Source organism: Notolepis coatsorum (assembly GCF_963971535.1).
Source record: "Notolepis coatsorum genome assembly, chromosome: 13".
Taxonomy (NCBI): domain Eukaryota; kingdom Metazoa; phylum Chordata; class Actinopteri; order Aulopiformes; family Paralepididae; genus Notolepis; species Notolepis coatsorum.
Genome location: NC_140177.1, coordinates 45666448 through 45682597, shown reverse-complemented (window position 1 = coordinate 45682597; position 16150 = coordinate 45666448). Strand labels below are relative to the sequence as shown.

The following is a 16150-nucleotide window of genomic DNA, read 5'->3' as shown; positions in this document are numbered from 1 at the left end:
CAATTATCTCACTTTTACTGGGTGACTTTTACTGTGACTAACTGAAATATGCCACAAAAAAAGGAAAATGGACATACAGACGTTTTTTAATCAAAGGGCAGCAGAGACAAGTGAACGTGTTTTTGATTCTGTTGAACACACACCTCAAAACCGTACCTAAGGAAAATTGGCTCAATTGCAAGAAAAACAGTTATGATATTACATTCTGCATAATTTGTATGCAAAATATTGTGGTTCCCTGCTTTAGTCTGTTGACACATTTCTATACTAAAAATGCTTGCGTAGTCCTGCCTAAATGTCATATAAGTGAATTGTATAGAAACAACTCACCAAAAGTGACTATTGCACAACTGATTTGACAAAAAAAATCCACCCCAGCCTCCCTCCTCGCCATAATAATAATAATAATAATAATAATAATAATAATAATAATAATAATAATAATAATAATAATAATAATAATAATAATAATAATAATAATAATAATAATAAAATCATCATCATCATCACTGAACTAGAGCATAATTTCGCATAATAATACAAGTAATATTTATGATATAAATAGCAAACGAAACTCTCCTATCATATCAACTCTGGCCCTTCTTCAATCTCATGACTCATTCACGTGCTACAAGGTAGATCTGAGTCGCACCCCTTGGAATAGTGCATCAAAAATGTTCTTCAAAAGCAGCAAAAAGAAGAGGAGCAGCAGCAGGAAGAGGGCTCTTCATCAACCTGGTATCTTCCTGACTCGGGTTGGTCCTGGCACTCATCTATAAAGGCCCGGAGCTGGGATACTGGCACCTTGTCCTGCTGGTGTTGCTATAAATGGCATATAGCAGTTAAATTAAACACATGAAAGTGCAATCATGGAGACCACAGACTTTTCCCATATGAAGTTATTGTGGTGGAAAATCTACAATGGTCTTACATATTATTCATAATGATATGTATTGCATATATATTTCATGATATCTGTATAATGATTCATCATTATTGTGACTGCTTGTCAGAAAAATGCACACGTTATCTATGTGTGATTCAGCTTAGTATGACCACTTGCTAGAAAATACAACAACTTGACCTCATCTCAGCACTAAGATGTCAAACACCTTGCTGGAAATGAAATAAAACCATGAGGACATGGTCCACCACAAGTAGACACAGTCGATGACACCAGCCAATGACACCAGCCAATGATACCAGCCAGTGATACCAGACAATGACACCAGCCAATGACACCAGCCAGTGATACCAGACAATGACACCAGCCAATGGGATATCAGTGTATACAAGATGATGTGTGATTCATGTTATTCAGTTTTGATCTGCAGATGAACTCTGGTTTTGTTATCTTAATAAAACTGTGTTCCTCTGAAAGTCATTTGCTTCCGATTGCTTAAATTCAACCACATTATCTATAATCAAAGGCAAAAACATATACATCACAAATCCAAATTGGTGGCTGCTTTTAAATATGTGATTGGATGATTATTCAAGTCTTTAAACTGACCTTTATGGTCTCATAGGTGTCGGTGATGACAGCGATGAAGAGGCTGAGGACCATGTAGATGAAGAGGGAAATGAAGGAGTAGAGGTAGAGTCTACTGAACAGCCACACCATGTAGCTGCTCTTCTCCCTCATCTTCTGAAAGGTGGAGAACATGTCGTCCCCGTTGATGAGAGAGAAGAGGCACTCTGTCACCTTGTCCAAAGTTCGGAACTGGAATAAATATATAATAACAATACATTTAAAATTTGGGGGGGGGGGGGGGTGAAGGAATTCCAGTACACTACACTGCTCTTGTAATAAAGACAATTAAATAATAATACTAATAATAAAAAAAAAAGTGTACAGGGATTTGTTTTTTTTGTTTTGTTTTTATCTACTTTTTCTCCCCCTTTTTTCTGTATTTTTCTCCCATCCCAATTTTTTTTCATTATGCCAATTCCCTTCCCTCCCTTCCTGGTCGTTGCGTGCATTTGCCCCCCACTTGCTGGTCTAGGGAGGGTTGATAGATACTATCACATGTCCCCTCCGATACATGTGGAGTCAGCCAGCAGCTTCTTTTTACCTGACAGCGAGGACTCTCACTGGGGGAGCATAACGCGTGGGAGGCTCACACTACTTCCCTCAGTTCCCTTCCTCGCTGAGCAGGCGCCCCGACCGACCTGTAGGAGTCGCTGTTTACAACGACCAGGATACACACCCCGCCGGCTTCCCACCCGCTATGGACGGCCGACCAAGCCGGAGGTACCGCAGCTGGATTCAATCCCACTGTCTCTGCGGTGGTAGACAGTCGCTTAGTCCGCTGCGCTACCCGGCCGCCCGTACATTTGACAGAATGTACATATTTTTAAATATACTTTGACTGTGTATTCTTATTTTTGACTACCTAAATGTTTATTGTGAGCGATCTGTGGTGCTGAATTTCCCTCGGGATTAATAAAGTACTTCTATTCTATTTATTATTTATACATTTTTATACATTTCTTAACAAGAATACTTTTAACGTATCCCTCCTAGATAAACAAAAACATAATCCTCTTCATATGCATTTAATCAAGAGAGGTCAGAGTGCATGGTCACCCGAAATGCAGTGCTCCTGGAGCAGTTTTGGGTTTAGTGCTTTGCTCAAGGGCACTATAAGATAAGATAAGATAAGATATTCCTTTATTGATCCCCTTGGGGAAATTCAGGCATCATAGCAGCATGGGGGGGAGGGGGGGAGGGGTACAGGTAGTAAAACAACACAGTATACAGGTAGTAAAAGACAACACAGGCAGTGTAAACAATTTGATCAATATGGTCAATATAATTTACTATCTGACTAGCTGAGGAATATTCACATTATTCACAGGGCAGATGATGGTGGGCAGAGATGGTGGGCACTGTGTCTACTACCAGTTGCCACCTGACCGTGTTTGTGCTGGGGTGCGAACCAGCAACCTTTAGACTAGTACCGGTCGGCCACTCTACCTAGGTCATCCCGTCACCCTGAGTAAGAACAGTTTGGTGACTTGTGAAATTGTTCTATTGATTGATTGATTGATTGATTGATTGAAAACTTTATTAACAGATTGCAGAATGGGTACAGTACAGTACAGCTCAATACATACAATTGTTAAGGGGATGCAGACCAGAGAAAGACTTTCGTCTTGTTTACATCAGGGTCCCCCATTTTCAATTCATCATAACATATATGACATACATGACATACAGATAGACAGTACTGCTACATCTATACATTTATGACATACCAGATTTGCAAATACAGTACTGTTTGTGATACGAAAAGAGTCCAGAAAAGAGAGTATATACATTTGAAGTAGAAACTGTACATTGGAGGAGGTTGGGTAGGTGGGGTGGGGTTGGGGGGTGGGGGGGGGACTGTACATTGGAGGTGGTTGGGTGGGTGGGGGGGAGGTTGGGTAGGAGGGGTGGGTGGGGGACACTGTACAACTGTACAAGCAAAACTGTACATTGGAATATTGACAACCATACTTGGTCATTTACTGTACATTGGAGGGGGTTGTGTTAGGACATTTACAGGGGCCAGTTTCGAATTACAGTCCCCCGTAGGTGTTCTTTGAGAGTATTTTTGAAAGTGGGTAGTGATTCACATTCCTTTACAGCTTTGGGTAGGGCGTCAACATTTTAGGCAACCAACTTGTGTTCAGCGTTTCTCTGATTGGCCACGACGCCCATGTGACCGCGGCAGCGCGAGACAGCGGCAGTGCGGAAATAGGCTGCATTCTATTGCCATGCTCTGCGACAAACTCTAACCTTAACCAACTCCGAAACAATGCCTAAACTTAACCCTAACCTTAACCAACTCCGAAACAATGCCTAAACTTAACCCTAACCTTAACCAACTCCGAAACAATGCCTAAACTTAACCATAACCTTAACCAACTCCGAAAGAATATTGCCATGCTCTAAGACAAACTCTAACCTTAACCAACTCCGAAACAATGCCTAAACTTAACCCTAACCTTAACCAACTCCGAAACAATGCCTAAACGTAACCCTAACCTTAACCAACTCCGAAACAATGCCTAAACTTAACCGGCGAAAGAATGCATGTTAAAAAAAAATTAAAAAAAATTGAAGGGATTTGAACTTGTCACCAACGCACCACAGGATCCACAGCAAGGCGGCGAACCAGTTGAGCTAACCATCAATGTTAAAAGAGGGGGGATTACGGCTGCATAATGCCGCGGCAGAGCTGGCGCGTCGCCGCGGGGGCGTGGCTAGGCGCAAGCTGGTTGCCTAAAATGATTAAGCGGGGGGCGTAGGGTACCGTTTACCTCCACCATCTGTTCTCTCCCCTCCAGGTAGGATTGCATCCAGCTCACAAGGCCTTTTGTAGGTCCAGCATGACCATGCCGCAGTATTTGCCTGCGTCCACCTCTTGTTTGATGTGGTCGTTTAAATAGAGAAGGCATGTGTCAGTGGAGTGGGATGTTCTGAAGCCAGATTGGAATTCGTAGATTCGATTTTTTTCCGCGAGGTATTTTTCGACCTGTTCGTATACAATTTTTTCCATGACTTTCGAGATGGAGGTAAGGATAGAAACAGGGCGGTAGTTGCCTGGGTCTAATTTACTGCCTTTTTGTGCAGGGGTGTTACTCTCGCAATTTTGATGTCCTTGGGGACGTGTCCCTGTTTTATGGAGAGGTTTATTATGTGTGTGATGACTGGGGTGATGGCGGCTGCTGAGTCTCTGAGGAATTTGGAGGGGATGTTGTCATGGCCAGTGGCCTTGTTAGGTTGGAGGGCGCTCAGTTTTTTGAGTACCTCATCTGTTGTTACCATTTCCAGTTTGAAGTCGTCTTTGTGGACCCCTAGGTTCTTGTAGTATGCTACTATGTGTTCTACCCCATAATGCCCTGAGTGGGAGGGTAGTTTGTTTACCAGTGTTGTGGCTATGTTTGTGAAGAAAATGTTTAAGTAATTGGCTACATCCAGCTTGTCTGTGATGAGCGTGTTGTCCGTCTTTATGTTTATGTTTGAGAATCTGGTTTTAAGTTTTTTACTGCAGCCTAGTTGATTATTGAGTAATTTCCAAAGTTCACATGGTTTGTTTTTGTTTTCCTCAGTTTTGTCATTGATGATTTTTTTTTGCCGTTTTGATCATGGAGTTTACGTAATTTCTTAGTCTGTTTCTTTCCAGTTTGAGTTCAGTCACGTGGGCTTGGAGAGTTGGAGTTCACTGCTCGTGCTTTTGGTAAGCTTTGACTGACTTTTACGAAACTCAGAGCATTTTTTGTCTCTTGTTTTCATAGCGGTCAGTATTTCAGTGTGCATCCATGGCTATTCAATCTTTCTCTTCAAAAGAAAGGATCCGTAGTTGAATCTACTAGGCTACTTTAACAGGTGTATTAGCATGGGCACGAGATATGAATAATAATATCACATCAGATCACGGTTGTCTTACGTACTTTCTCATGGTAAGGCCCCAGCACAATCCAGCCACAGAAGCAGTATCCCAAGTACATCATGGCAGCACAGCAGGAGAAGCGGATCACATTTGGGAACGCTGCCCTTAAGGTGAGGATTAAGATCTAGGGTGGAACAAGGTACATTTTAAGTAACATGACTGACAACACTGGACTGTTCTTACTTGAACAGAGTCAGACATGTCCCATGTATTATGCAATTGGAGGGACATTTATTTTTTTGTAAAAGTACCTACATTGTATTTCTTGAAGAAACCAAGATAGCGAATCACCCCAATCCAGACAAGCATTGTGGCCGTGCCCAGCAAAATACTACAAACATCATAGTTTGTCAGGTACTGCAAAGGAAAAAAGACACAACTGGATAATCTAGATATGAAGTAAGTACAAATATTTCACCATGTATTGTATTGTACCACACAGATAATGGTCTACATTTATCAAGCATCTCAGAGACAGGAGTGTTGACCAGACAACTAAGCAGACGTCTCTTTCATTAAGGTCACACGTCTCTTGTGCCAATAATATTGTTAAATATGTATGTGCTAAGTGTATCTAGTAAAGATTAATGCCAAACCTTTGTTTGAATTCCTATTTTGAGAGCAGACCCAGTAATGGTAAGTGTATCGCTGACAATGATAAGAATATACCAGCCATTCACGAACTCCAAGCGGTCTGACCGGGATACATTTTTATTGTAGTAGGTGTGGAAGAATTTATTGTACTCCTGCATGAGAGAAATGCACATAAACAATGCAACACAACATCAATATCAAGAAATATGATAGCAGCCAAATGCCCTTTTACATGATAGCACCAAAACCCTTCGATTACATCCCTTTAGAAAATAACTATCATACAACTTTCTTAAAAACGTACAAACTGGAGTGTGATTCCATTGACGACAGATCGTGTGCACAGGATAAGAGATGTGAAGCAGGCAAGGATGACCAGAGAATCAAACAGCAAGAGGAGGTGGTTGTTTTTCTCAGCTGAATAAGAGAGCAATGAATGTCAGGTTTCATTGTGGCATTAATGCTGATTAAATCTGAGGGACACTCTCTTGGAATTATCACATTAGAAGATTATACAATGCATAATCTAGGATCACGTTCCGGGGTTACAGAATATTAGAAGTGTGCCTCTTCTGGCTTTGAGGAGGATTTAGTAATTGTGATCTTTATTAAATAAAGATGAAATTTTTTTTTTAATGTATTTCTATACTGAATACATTTGCCACAAACTGTGATGATACTTACATGTGCCTGCAATGCTCCAGTCTTTGCATTCATTCATTCCAACATCATTTTCCAAGTTAATCTTTATCCTTCCACTATGTGCACAATTGTCGAACGTTATCTATATGAAAACAAAGGAGCATTCCATGAGCCAGAGGGCTTAAATGGGAACATAAGAGACATGTGTGTGTGTTTAATGACACAAGTTAATCCTTTAACATTCAGAGCTAGAAACTCATATGTATCATGTTCACTGAATAAGTACAAGCTGGTAAAATACAATATATATATATTGTATAATATTCTGTTAGGCCTCAAAGGAGGGATGTGGCTTTGTGAATCATACTATTACCATTATACTGAAGTGATAACAGTCTGGTAGCTCGTGGTTGCGAACAGTTTGCAGATTGATGGCCTTCAGAGTGAGGTAGATTTTCACTGATAGCAGGCTGGAGAAAAAAAACATTAACAACAAAACATTTATTAGTAGTAGGCTACTTATATGCCAGGGGAAGAGACCAGTATTCTTAAGTCGGTCACCTTTTAAAATCTAGAGAGAAGTTCAACTGTCTTGCCCAGCTGTCATTGTCATATGACTGCATGGGATATATGGAAATGCAAGCTGTAAAAGAGAAAGAATGAAAGAAAATGTTTTAAAAGCAGATAAATTAAATGTCATAGTTCTACACAAACATGTTTCATCTGTAATATGTGTGTGAGTACAAGAAGTAGAAATATTCTGTTACAAGCTTCTTCATTCTGTGCAGTCACAAGTAAATCCACATTGTGATTATTTTTCTCATTTTCCACATGAATCAATCTCCATAAATACCACAGATACCGTGGATGCAGACAGCTGTGGGTATTTAAACAGGAGTATTGTGTATTTTAGGGCAAACAAGTCTGCAGGCCATCCATCCACGGTGGCATGAGAAACATCTGTCATGACTCATGGATTACATTACGGTAGACCACAACTTACTGTTTGCAGAACATGGGCTCAGTAGTGAAACAGAAAACAAAACAGGACTGTATGCACTATACAGTATATGTCAGAGGAGAAAAAAAATTATGATGAAATTCCATTTTATTGAATAGCTGAGTGGCATAATTGACCTATCTCAAACCATGCCCTCTTTCTTCCCAGAGGGAAGCGACACTTGTGATTGAAGGATCAAGAAAAGAGGGTGGGGCTTGAGATAGACGTGATCGTAACTGTGTGCTCTAGTACCCATGTCAATATGTGGATCAATGTCAAATGTCTCTTTGTCGGGGGAGATACTGGCGTTCCTGTAGAACTCTTGACAGAGAGACAGAGGGGTGTACACTCCGTCAGTCATCTCATATGCATGGTTCCCCACGGTCAGATTTTGGAGGTTGACATACTGAAAACATTAAATTAATTAATTAATAGTTTATTTCAAACAATATAGAAAATAATATCAATATCAAGAACGATGAAAATATAAAATAATTAAGAAATAACAATAAAAAAATATATACAACGATAATTAGCTGTGAAAGAAAAATAATAAAGTAAGATAAAATTATAAACAAACAAAAGAGTCTCTCCAAAAAGGAATAGGAAGAAGCAAGCCCTTATCAGGTACTACCCCTTACTGCACTTCATCATTAGTCCTACATAACCAATTACAACTTCAAACAGTGTTCAAATGTCTTCCAACTAAATCATTTGCAAACAAAATCAGTCAAAGTATTTCATTGATCCAAAGATAAATATACCTTACTGTATCGATTATGTGGTGGATTTTGTCATAGACAGTTGCTTTTGTGTACACTGCATATTTTCCAACCCTCTGATCCTTGTATTCTTTGAGAAATAGATGCTTGAATGTCAGCAGGTTTTCCTCTTTGAACGTGACCATCATCTCATTGCTCAGGCCAAAAGAGACCAGCTGAGGGAAACAGAAAGAAAAGAAAATGAGATATTTCAGCTCTAGGTAACTTACAGCATTTTCTTGCATCATCCAAGATCAAATTAGCGAGTGAACTGCATTCTACCTGGACTGTGATGATTGCAATTTTCAGAATCTGTAGCATTAGTTTCCACGGCTTGCGTCCCCTGGCTATGTATTTCTCACAGGGGTTCATGAAGAAGTACTTGAGCCTCCTTCTGAAGTCCTCCACTACCTTATCTGGGCTCTTCTTAACCGAGGTCCATCCACAGTGGCCGTTCAGGGGCCTTTCATCTGGCCTTGGACCCATAAGGGGCTCGATATCCTCCATCTGTTCTTCGAAGGATGTTTTAAAAGCGAAAGGAATGGACACTGGAATAGGGAATAGAATATGAAATCATGAATGGTTTCAGTAATTATAGTCAGGAAGTAAGGTAAGGGAAGTATGAGTCAGAACTTTTGAGCGTTACATCACTGCAGCATATGCTTCTTCACAGGAAATTCACTTTTGTATTTACTCCAAATCTCTGTTATTTTAAGGTTATTGATGATTAATTCTGTGACTGAGACATTTTTGGTGTGTGTGTGTGTGTACACTATAATATACTTCACAAGTGCTGACTTAACTAAGGGTAAGAGTTCAGCCATACTAGTCATTCTGATGTTTATCAAACCGGTTCTCCTGCATGCATTGACTTCTGTCACTTTCTCTTGTAAAGATGCAGTTCATTCCTGAATTAAATTTCACAAAGGGAAATGCTTCTGAAAAACTTTCTGAAAGCCACTCTTGAATGTCTTCCAACAATATGCCATTGTAATTGATCCACTATTCTAACTGAATTGCCATATTACTTCTTCACAGAACTGGCAATGCAAACAATATAACTTTAGATTAGTCCAAATCAAAGTGGTAGAAATAAAAATATTTAGCTTAATAAATCACACAAATTTTAACTAAAGCACTGGACATACATACGGTAACACCATGGAGGTATTACTTTTTGTTGATTAAAACCTTATGTATTACATTGTACAAAACCATAATACAGTAATGAGACCTGGAAAATTCACGAAAGTTAGTGAAACAAAAAGACAATGAAATATATTAAAATGTAATTTACCCACCAACACCTGTCTTGTACCAGCGACACACTTGCAGGGAAGAACTTGTTGTCTTATGTTTGAGGAGCTTCTCTGCTGTCTGTGAACAAGTCACCACACCAGTCTTCACCACGATGACTATCATTCCGGCACGTCATTCTCAGCTTTTCCAAAACAAAAATAGAATTCCAAAGATACAGTAAACCGACAGCAGAATGGTATGAAGAGATCTCCATATGCAGAGGCTTCTGAAGTATTTTGTCAATACCGTTTCCTACTAATTAAATCAAATTAAATTCGGAAAATTACAAGGACAATTTATAATCAGATGTTAAGGAATATCTTGTATCATTAATGAAATGTCTGTAAAATGTTAAGTTCTGTGGTTTATAATGATTATATTCCAGATCACATTAGATATAAAAGTACAAGGTGAAGAAAACCATGTTAGTTTAGTAGTAAAGGAAACAACACCACCTCCCTTGAGCCACATTATATTCATGTCCATTCACAAAAACAACAAGTTAAAAACCACTCTTACAAAAAAATAAAATAAAAAAACATGATTTGGTCTGGTTTACATTTTGGTACAGCAATAAAGGAACGAAAAACATGACATGGTTTGTATCTCGTCATATACATTTTTAGATGTCTCTAGTGAGGAAGGGTAAATTGAAGGAGCAATAGAGCAGGAAATACAGGTCTAGACTCTACTATCAAGGTCAAAGACAATGTAGGACAGAGGTTGATTCAATAAATGTGTACCGTATGTTTTCTTTTTTTTTATATTTAGAATTCTACCTTTAGGTTTCAATGACCTATAGATTATATATAAGAAAGTTGTGTTTGAATGTTGAGTTCTCAGCATTCTAATCACACCGGTTTCAATGTACACTCTAAAGGGTTAAAGGAACACGCCAACATTTTGGGAAATTAGCTTACCGTCTTCTCCAGAGAGACAAGAAGATAGATACCAGTTTCCTCTCTGTGCGTTCAGTAGAAAGCTATCTGGCTGAACGTTAGGTTAGCTTAACACAATGAATGGAAGTGGACATGACCGGTTAGCCTTCGGGAGAGGTGGGACAACAATGCCTAGGCTAACTGGTCATGTCCACTTCCATTCATTGTGCTAAGCTAGGCTAACATGCAGCCAGATAGCTTTCTACTGAACGCAGAGGAAACTGGAGTGTTCTTCTCTCTCTCTGGAGAAGACGGTAAGCTAATTTCCCCAAATGTTGGCGTGTTCCATTAAGCATTGCTTCAAGTGTTTATATACATTTTCTTTTTTTTTCTTGCTTACTCACTGTATCCAATCTGCATCTGCCATGTTGTCGCCGTGTTGTTACACATTAAAAAAAGGAGTCACACATTCAAAAGACAGGAGACGAGCAGCAAATGTGAGATACAAAATAAGCCCTCTCTAAAACAAAATGATTTTGACAAACAAGAGGAGTAGTATACGCCTAATATACAATAGTCTCTTACTGAATAGAAAACAACATGTATGATATTGTTAAAAGGGCCCTTTCTCAGCACTGGGCTCCTCCTTAGCTAGCCACAAGTAATGGAGCCACCATACTGTATAAAGCACTTACACCCAAAGTAAGCTGCTTTGCTTTGAATGTACTATGGAGTAGTTTTGAGGGTTTTTGTATAGACTGTTTATTATCATCATCATCATCATCATTATTATTAGACTGAAGAGTGGCCCATTACTTGGAATTAGTTTTGTGACAAACTAGCCAGAGCTGTCCGCATGGATTGTGCTGAGAAAGGACTCTACCGATCAACAACATCATAAGCAAGTAGGAACTAGGGCTAGGAGCCCAACATTCTGAACTTGGCCTTTAATATTTCTCTTGCATTGAAGATGCAACATGTATCCGTACCCAGAGAGAATGAGTAAGTAAGTGTGTGATATATGTGTGATGTGTGTGTCAGGGTTATTATAGTTTTGTATTTTTCATTTTTTATTTATAATTCGTTTTAAAATGTTTGTTTTCAATTCAGTTTAGTTTCAAGAGTGGGTTTTCTAGTTTCACTTAAAAAAATGTGTTTCAGTATTCGTTTGAATTCAGGATAGGTCTTGTGTATTAAATCCATTTGTGATGTTGACTCACAGTCATGTAACCGTTAGACATCCCAGTCTCAATGAACATTAAGCACCAATGCCTCCTCATGCTTGTCTCGTTGACAAATTTGACCAAATCGACAAAGACTAAAAGACATTTCCTGTAAATATCTATTTTATTTCTGTTAGTTTTGTAAGTACACAACATGGTTTGAGTTAGTTCTTTTTAAAAAGAAATTATTTCAGTTAACTAAAATGATTTTTTCACACCTAGTTTTAGTTTTTCGTTTAGTTTTAGTTAACTATAATAACCTTGGTGTGTGTGTGTGTGTGTGTGTGTGTGTGTGTGTGTGTGTGTGTGTGTGTGTGTGTGTGTGTGTGTGTGTGTACGTGTGTGTGTGTGTGTGCATGTGTTTCTGTCCCTGTTTTTGTGTGACAGGGTCTCAGTGGAACTTGGAAAGCGGCTGTGAGTAGACGTCCCTCAGTGGCGCTGGGGTGAGAGAGCGTGACCGGAGGGGCTGGATGTTAGTGTCTCCTCCGCCGTGTGCTCCGGCATCCATGCCGGAGGAGGTCGCCTCCACAAGTAGCTCCTCGGGCAGAGGAGGAGCTCCGGGGTCTCCCGGTCTGGGAAGGGCAGATGAGGAGGTGGAGGAGGAGGAGGACACGGCCATGCTGCTGCTGCTGCCCTCCGACCAAACCTCCTTCCCTTTACTGGGTCCTGAGGGCAGACTGAATGACCCCGCTATGTCTGAATTGGAGGGACTGTCTTCCCCGTCCGGGTGGAAGAGCATGGTAGATGCGTTTGAAAACGATGCGGGGAGGTCGTTGAACGCTCCCGGAGGGCTTGGGTTGTGGTCGGATGATGAACTGGAAACCCCTGCTGTGAGGAGTCAACCAGAGGAGATGAGGAGAGAAAGGATGTAAATCAGATGTCTATACTGAACACTGTGACCTCATTTTCTACTTCTAATTTACATGCTATACTATGTTATTTGATACTATCTTGTCTAGCACAGTCTCTGGAGCGTAACAGTAAGAAGCATTTTGTATGAAAGTATTCTGTACTTCTGTATGACAACTATTAAAGAAACTTGAACTTGAAACTCAGAGTTTCTCCCACGCTCCTTTCTTTCTGTAGGGGACCTGACCCCTATAGGTTTAGGTTAGATAGTGAACATGATGCATCTTGGGATATTAAAGGAATACGGCAACATTATGGGAAATGCGCTTACTGTCTTCTACAGAGTCACACAAGAAGATACCAATTTCCTCTCTGTGCGTTCAGTATGAACCTATCCGGCTGCAAGATAGCCTAGCTTAGCCCAAATGAATAGTCAAGTCAAGTCAAGAGTTTTATTTGTCACGGCATACAAGTATACAGTGAAATGCGGGGGGTCTTGCCCGCAACGATTGTGCATAATACAATAATAATAATATAATAATAAGAATCCAATAGAACGACATTGTGCAATAATACAAGTACCGGTAATCAAAGTAGGGCATATTGGTATATGTATATGTACATGAGTTTTTACAGAGCATGGTAAGACATGCTAGGTCCTGTGATAGTGCAATACACTGTTAGCTACGGATGAGGCACTGCGTCATTATGTACACTGCTATACAATGGAAGCGGATATGGACCGGCTAGCCTAGCTGTTGGCCAAAAACACCTCTCCCGGAGTTATAAGCTAGGCTAGCCTAGGGGTCCATATTCACTTAGATTCATTTGTGCTAAACTAGACTAGACTAGACTAGACTAGCTTTCTACTGAACGCAGAGAGAGGACATTTGTATCCATCTTCTTGTCTGACTCTGGAGAAGATAAGGTAAGAAAATAAGCACATTCCCAATAATGTTAGTGTGTTTTATTTTTTTGATCCACTTTTTCTCCCATTTTTCTATATTTTCTCCCATCCCAATTTCGTATCATCCAATTCAACCCTCCCCTGTCACGGACGCTGTTTCTTGCCTCCCACAAGCCGGCTGCAATGTGGACTAAGTCATACATAGCACAAGTCCCCTCCGGTACTTGAGGTAACAGCAGTCGCATCTTTTCACCTGCGCAGCTCGATCTCTCAGTAGCGAGGAGTAACGCGTGGGAGGCTCACGCTGCCCCCAACACTTTCTGATTCTACTGCGCAGGCCCACCAACCGACCTGTAGGAGTCGCTGTCCACAACGCCCGATCCCCACCCATCAGTTTCCCACCCCCTAATACGGCCAATGTGTATTAGTACGGACGACCAGCTAAACTGAAAGCAAATGTGGAGCGCTGGGCTCTAACTGACGAGCCCAGCGTCTCCAGCATTTCGTGGCGAGCGCTGTAGTGATATGCAGTAGGTACCATATAATGCCGGTGTGCAACCCGGACGAGATATAAGAGTGCACCAGTATGTATGAGCGTCGCTATGTCAACCAAGTAAACTTGAGTCCAGTCTGCAACTCGGTGTCTTCATTGTCTCGATAACACTTCAAGCGCCTTGCCCACTACGCCACGTAGCCGCCCCCCAATAATGTTAGTGTGTTATGTTAAAATCATTCTTGACAAAATCACATTTCGTAATTCGGGGGGTCTCAGAAATTGAGCTGCTCTGTCATTTTAGTTTGATTGATCCAATTTTGCTATCAGATTACCCCACTTGGGAGTCCCCACCTAAATGTTGGGGAAGCGTGGTCTCAATCATCAAATGATAACAGCTAGGAAGTACTGTACAACAGTAGAAAAACATTTGTTTTGTCTTAATTCAATGTTACTCTCTTTCTGGCTCCATTTACTAGATATGGTCGTGATTTGGCCTACTCACCCCTGAGAGCAATAATCTTCTCGTTCTTGGCCTTCTGCACTTCGTCTGTGATCCTGGTGATGATGAAGTTTTGGGCACGGGACTGCTGGATGGACTCAATAAGGGCATCCAGACCACAGGGATTCTCTGCCAGGATGTCCAGCAGCATGCCCGCCCTCATTGTCTGCGTGATCCGACAGCTGATCTCCTCCGCATCATCCCTCGTCAGGATCCTGCGCGAACGCAGGTAGTCAAAGTGGCGTTCGGCTCTGATCTTGTCGCAGAGGTATTTCCGTAACTTGATCAGCACCTGAAGAGACAGGGTTGGTGGAGGGGGGAAGGTGAGAAGTCTCATGTCAGGTCCACAAACATAAGTGATGTTTTTTTGTTCTGTGGTAATAGGGGTGAATTCATATGTTGGCATTCATATCAATAAAGAACAGAATGTTGACAATAGAATAGAGAATCATGCTGCTATCAAAATAAAATATGAGAAAGAACATAAACAATGGCTTGTGGGTACATGATGGGTACTATTATGATGAATTGAAAATGGGCGACCCTGATGTAAACAAGACGAAAGTCTTTCTCTGGTCTGCATCCCCTTCACAATTGTATAGAGCTGTACTGTACTGTACCCATTCTGCAATCTGTTAATAAAGTGTTCAATCAATCAATCAATCAATCAATCAATCAATCAATCAGGGAGGGTGGTGGGGGTATTTCCTGCCACGGTAGGCAATAGGCCTATACAAACTAGGCCATAACAGGTAAAAGTATCAGGCATTTTGTGGCCTATATTATCGCTATTTCACTCTTAATTTGTTCGTAGGCCTATGCTAATACTAGATCTTATAAACTTGAAGCTGGTGTCTTAAATCTCTGTTGTTGATAGAAGTCAGATACTCACATCTTTTTTAATCTCTGCCATTTCATCTTCTGTTAAGTGAGGTACATCCATTCTACTCACCCTTAGGTGGAAACTAAGGTGTTCCGGGTATCAGCGTAGTCCTACTTAGTAGACTAGACTACTGTTCGGATTTAAGAGGAGAAGTTGTACTGTTCGCGTTAATAATAATTAGGCGTTATTTGTCGATGAATAAAAACGGCGAATCCACTGTCCACATAAGTTTTTGCGCTTCAAGACCCGCAAAAAAAAGCACTCTAGCTTACTTCCTGATTCTATGAACGTTTACGTAGACGAGAGGAAAAGGGCGCTCTCTCTGGTTCCACCGTGCCACCTTCCTTCTGGAGTGAGATATCTATCATAAGCAATCATCTTTGACTCAAGTCGAAAATATGTCCGCAAAAGTACTCCCTCTACCTGTCTCAAATGAATTCTTGAGATCAAGTATAAACTATAAATGTGCCGTGGTTTTTGACATAGCCTACAACTACATCCTACATAATTTATTCCAGGGAGCTCCATTGGATGGGGCTACAGAGAAATTCATAACCGAAATGTTACTCACTAATTTGGCAATAGTTCATGTAAATAACATCGCGGATGTTGAAATGTTTCAATCAATTCAATCAATCAATTCAATGAAGACGGCGCCGTATGTTATGATTAATT

The 16150-nt window shown here is 40.6% G+C and overlaps 2 protein-coding genes across 4 annotated transcripts; both read right to left on the bottom strand.

Moving 5' to 3' along the window:
* Positions 1-75: 75 nt before the first annotated feature.
* Positions 76-11107, bottom strand: mcoln3a (mucolipin TRP cation channel 3a). Of its 2 annotated transcripts, XM_084326821.1 has the most exons (14): positions 11023-11107; positions 9743-9882; positions 8724-8989; positions 8450-8617; positions 7933-8086; positions 7242-7323; positions 7054-7150; positions 6723-6822; positions 6343-6455; positions 6041-6190; positions 5700-5801; positions 5446-5568; positions 1514-1723; positions 76-822 (listed from the first exon to the last, which is right to left on the bottom strand). In XM_084326821.1, the coding sequence occupies exons 2-14, from the start codon at positions 9861-9863 to the stop codon at positions 682-684; spliced, it is 1827 nt and encodes a 608-aa protein (XP_084182947.1). In that variant the 5' UTR covers positions 9864-9882; positions 11023-11107; the 3' UTR covers positions 76-681. The 2 variants fall into 2 exon arrangements, with proteins under 2 accessions (XP_084182947.1, XP_084182948.1); XM_084326822.1 differs by lacking the exon at positions 11023-11107 and having other exon boundaries at positions 9739-9815.
* Positions 10197-15845, bottom strand: bcl10 (BCL10 immune signaling adaptor). 2 transcript variants are annotated; one of them, XM_084326828.1, is made up of 3 exons: positions 15485-15845; positions 14596-14884; positions 10197-12666 (listed from the first exon to the last, which is right to left on the bottom strand). In XM_084326828.1, the coding sequence occupies exons 1-3, from the start codon at positions 15533-15535 to the stop codon at positions 12233-12235; spliced, it is 774 nt and encodes a 257-aa protein (XP_084182954.1). In that variant the 5' UTR covers positions 15536-15845; the 3' UTR covers positions 10197-12232. The 2 variants fall into 2 exon arrangements, with proteins under 2 accessions (XP_084182954.1, XP_084182953.1); XM_084326827.1 differs by having other exon boundaries at positions 10197-12669; positions 15485-15842.
* Positions 15846-16150: the final 305 nt, after the last annotated feature.

Excerpts from the sequence above, each read along its gene's own strand:
- mcoln3a (XM_084326821.1), bottom strand. The coding sequence starts at position 9,863 with ATGATAGTCATCGTGGTGAAGACTGGTGTGGTGACTTGTTCACAGACA. Across the intron at positions 6,456-6,722 it reads CTGGAGCATTGCAGGCACAT|CTGAGAAAAACAACCACCTC; the intron begins GTAAGTATCATC and ends TCTCTTATTCAG. Across the intron at positions 1,724-5,445 it reads TGGGGCCTTACCATGAGAAA|TTCCGAACTTTGGACAAGGT; the intron begins GTACGTAAGACA and ends TATTTATTCCAG.
- bcl10 (XM_084326827.1), bottom strand. The coding sequence starts at position 15,535 with ATGGATGTACCTCACTTAACAGAAGATGAAATGGCAGAGATTAAAAAA. Across the intron at positions 14,885-15,484 it reads TGGCAGAGATTAAAAAAGAT|GTGCTGATCAAGTTACGGAA; the intron begins GTGAGTATCTGA and ends CTGTCTCTTCAG. Across the intron at positions 12,670-14,595 it reads GAAGATTATTGCTCTCAGGG|CAGGGGTTTCCAGTTCATCA; the intron begins GTGAGTAGGCCA and ends GACTCCTCACAG.